Genomic DNA, 4,242 nt, shown 5'->3' with positions numbered 1-4,242 from the left:
TAATGTAGTACCAATATTTAAAAAGGGTGACAGACAAGAGGCACTGAACTACAGGCCAGTGTCCTTAACTTGTATACTATGCAAGGTGATGGAGAAGATTGTGAGAAAAAACCTAGTATCACATCTGGAGAGAACAGACTTCGTGACAACCCATCAACATGGGTTCAGGGAGGGTAAATCTTGCCTTACAGGCTTGATAGAATTCTATGATCAGGTGACAAAGATTAAGCAAGAAAGAGAAGGATGGGCGGACTGCATTTTTTTGGACTGTCGGAAAGCCTTTGACACAGTACCCCATAAAAGGTTGATGCATAAGCTGGAGAAACAGGCAGGAGTAACTGGTAGGGCGCTCCAGTGGATAAGGGAGTACCTAAGCAATAGGAAGCAGAGAGTTATAGTGAAGGGTGAGACCTCAGAATGGCGTGAAGTCACCAGTGGAGTCCCACAGGGCTCTGTGCTTGGATCTATCCTGTTTCTGATATACGTAAATGATCTCCCAGAGGGTATAGACTCATTCCTCTCAATATTTGCTGACGACGCCAAAATTATGAGAAGGATTAAGACAGAGGAGGACAGCTTGAGGCTTCAAGAAGACCTGGACAAACTGCAGGAATGGTCGAACAAATGGATGTTAGAGTTTAACCCAAGCAAATGTAATGTTATGAAGATAGGGGTAGGAAGCAGGAGACCAGATACAAGGTATCACTTGAGAGATGAAATACTTCAAGAGTCAGAGAGAGAAAGACCTGGGGGTTGATATCACGCCAGACCTGTCCCCTGAAGCTCATATCAAGAGGATAACATCAGCAGCATATGCCAGGTTGGCTAACATAAAAACGGCCTTTAGAAACTTGTGTAAGGAATCTTTCAGAACATTATATACCACATATGTCAGACCAATCCTGGAGTATGCGGCTCCAGCATGGAGTCCATATCTAGTCAAGCATAAGACTAAACTGGAAAAGGTTCAAAGGCTTGCAAGTATATGGCCGGTTTCAAGTTCATGTCTATGAACTGCAGGTATGTTGACGACATTTTTACACAGGTACCTGATGTCAGACATCTGCAGGAGCTGAAGGAGGCATTTGAGCAGAGTTCCGTGCTGCGTTTCACTTACGAGATGGAAAAGGATGGGAAGCTGCCCTTTCTAGATGTAACAGTCATGGAAAAGAGCGGAGGTTTCCACACTGCAGTCTACACTAAGGAAACGAACATAGGAATGTGCCTAAATGCCAACAGCGACTGCCCAGACAGGTACAAGAGGAGTGTTGTTAACGCATATGTCGACCGTGCTCTAAGCCACAGCTCAGAATGGAAGCAAGTCGACGAAGAACTCTGTAGGGTAAGGCAGGTCCTAGTCAACAACGGCTTCTCCAATGGTTTCGTCGAAGACATCATAAGAAGGAAAGTGAAACGCCATGCAACCTCTGAAGAGACAACTAACACAACACCTATACCCCCTATTAGACTATTTTACAGGAACTTCTTTTCCACAGCTCATAAACCGGAGGAAAGGGTCCTGAAAGATATTGTTAATAGAAACGTTATCCCTACAGACAAAAATCAGAGGATACAACTGACGATTTACTATAAAACCAGAAAAACGGCCAGCCTACTCATGAGAAACTCTCCAGACACAAAGCAGAACGCTTTAAAAGAGACCAACGTCGTCTATGCCTTCAAATGCCCTCTTGGGGACTGTAAGCTCCAAAAAACCCAGTATATAGGCAAGACAACATCTCTTTCTAGGCGTTTAACGATGAATAAACAACAGGGCTCAATTAAGGAACATATAATCTCTTCCCACAACCAAACCATCGCCAGAGAAATCCTAGTAAACAACACAGAAATCATCGATAGATACAGCGATAGCAGGCGGCTTGACGTTTGCGAGGCACTACACATTAAGAAGTCAACACCAGCAATCAACAGCCAATTAATGCACAACTATATTCTACCCACCTCAAGACTCCGCTCCAATATAGAAGCATCAAGAAATATGGACCAATAGGCTTTCTACAATCACTTCCATTTCAATACCCATTGTTTCGTGTTCTGTCTTGTGTTGATGAAATTAATACCCTATTAATGCCACCTCACCCCATCCACCTCACTCAAAGGTAGATATAAACAAAATCGGAGACATGTAAGTTCTATTCAGTTGTGTATTTGTAAACTAAAGTCTTTGAAAATGTAATAAGTTTTACGAAACGCGCTCGTGTCGCGTCAGACTAGAAATAAAAATGAATTTTGGAGAATTGGTTTTTGGATTACCTCCAACAGTGAAAAGAAATATACGAAAGATTGAGAAAATTCGTGTTAGAATTATTAATCTTACTTTTTCGGTCATATTTAATAATATATGTCTACAGGAAAGACTGCTACCAAAATATACTAATATTAATACGTATATATAAAGACTTAGGTTAAAATATAAGTGTCTGCTCTGTTAGCAGTTATTTGTATTGCCCAACCCATCCTCGAGTCAAATACTGAGAATCAACAGATGTTCATAACTCAGTATGTATACCTTGTGAATCCGAGGGCTCTTTGTTTTGATGTTAGTGTGTGTGTGTTAAAAGTAATGAGACCGAAACTAAGTGAGTTCGTCAAAGGTACCGAAATGCTGTGATTTCCCAGGGAGCAGAGAGTCCTCCGCGTGCAGTTCAGTTGGAGCCACAGACATAAGATATATTAATGTTTTCCAAACTGAACCAGATATTCTATTTTGAGAAATATCGTTTGATCGAAAAAATTTTGAAATTAAACGCTGGCTCCATGACACGACAAAATATCCAATACATTGTGTGATGTTCTTTTGTTGTCTGTGAGTAAATATTTCAGAGGAAATATGATAGATGCAAAAATGGTTGTGAGGCCTATTTTTACATGCTGGGCTTGGAGGTGGTCAACCTGGAGGTGGTCAACCTGGAGGTGGTCAACCTGGAGGTGGTCAACCTGGAGGTGGTCAACCTGGAGGTGGTCAACCTGGAGGTGGTCAACCTGGAGGTAGTCAACCTGGAGGTGGTCAACCTGGAGGTGGTCAACCTGGAGGTGGTCAACCTGGAGGTGGTCAACCTGGAGGTGGTCAACCTGGAGGTAGTCAACCTGGAGGTGGTCAACCTGGAGGTGGTCAGCCTGGAGGTAGTCAACCTGGAGGTGGTCAACCTGGAGGTGGTCAACCAGGAGGTAGTCAACCTGGAGGTAGTCAACCTGGAGGTGGTCAACCTGGAGGTGGTCAACCTGGAGGTAGTCAACCTGGAGGTGGTCAACCTGGAGGTAGTCAACCTGGAGGTAGTCAACCTGGAGGTGGTCAACCTGGAGGTGGTCAACCTGGAGGTAGTCAACCTGGAGGTGGTCAACCTGGAGGTAGTCAACCTGGAGGTGGTCAACCTGGAGGTGGTCAACCTGGAGGTGGTCAACCTGGAGGTGGTCAACCTGGAGGTGGTCAACCAGGAGGTAGTCAACCTGGAGGTAGTCAACCTGGAGGTGGTCAACCTGGAGGTGGTCAACCTGGAGGTGGTCAACCTGGAGGTGGTCAACCTGGAGGTGGTCAACCTGGAGGTAGTCAACCTGGAGGTAGTCAACCTGGAGGTAGTCAACCTGGAGGTGGTCAACCTGGAGGTGGTCAACCTGGAGGTGGTCAACCTGGAGGTGGTCAACCTGGAGGTGGTCAACCTGGAGGTGGTCAACCTGGAGGTGGTCAATCTGGAGGTGGTCAGCCTGGAGGTGGTCAACCTGGAGGTGGTCAACCTGGAGGTGGTCAACCAGGAGGTAGTCAACCTGGAGGTGGTCAACCTGGAGGTGGTCAACCTGGAGGTGGTCAACCTGGAGGTGGTCAGCCACTGATCTTTTTCCTCTCCAATTGCTGGCTAGTGCACCTTGCTGCATCTTGTGAGGTGGCTGCTTTCAAGGCTACTACTCTCACACATAGTAGTGACACCCAGAAAATCGTTAGTGATATTCGAATGAATGTTTTTAGCTGCTAAAGAAAACAGATTTGAAATGAAATTCCACTGGATACCATCACATGTTGGCATCTCAAGGCATGACACTGTTGATATGCTTGCAAAGACAGCCTGTAGTAAACCAGTGGTAGAAATTGATATGGGTGTTTCATTAGCAGTGACAAGGAGAATACTTAAACAAATATCTAATGAACATCTCACCGACCTAACAAATTCACGAAGACCTGAAAGTTGTAGCATTAAATATTATGATAGATATCGTGAGGAGACATTC

General features: G+C 44.8%; 1 protein-coding gene across 1 annotated transcript; it reads left to right on the top strand.

Annotated features, from left to right (window-relative positions):
• The first annotated feature begins 2,889 nt into the window (after positions 1-2,889).
• Positions 2,890-3,849, top strand: LOC138373664 (uncharacterized). Its single transcript, XM_069340009.1, has one exon. The coding sequence runs from the start codon at positions 2,890-2,892 to the stop codon at positions 3,847-3,849; it is 960 nt and encodes a 319-aa protein (XP_069196110.1).
• Positions 3,850-4,242: the final 393 nt, after the last annotated feature.

The sequence above is a fragment of the Procambarus clarkii genome, chromosome 43 (assembly GCF_040958095.1).
Source record: "Procambarus clarkii isolate CNS0578487 chromosome 43, FALCON_Pclarkii_2.0, whole genome shotgun sequence".
Classification (NCBI taxonomy): domain Eukaryota; kingdom Metazoa; phylum Arthropoda; class Malacostraca; order Decapoda; family Cambaridae; genus Procambarus; species Procambarus clarkii.
Note: the sequence above shows the minus strand (reverse complement) of the source record. Positions and strands in the feature narration are given on the sequence as shown.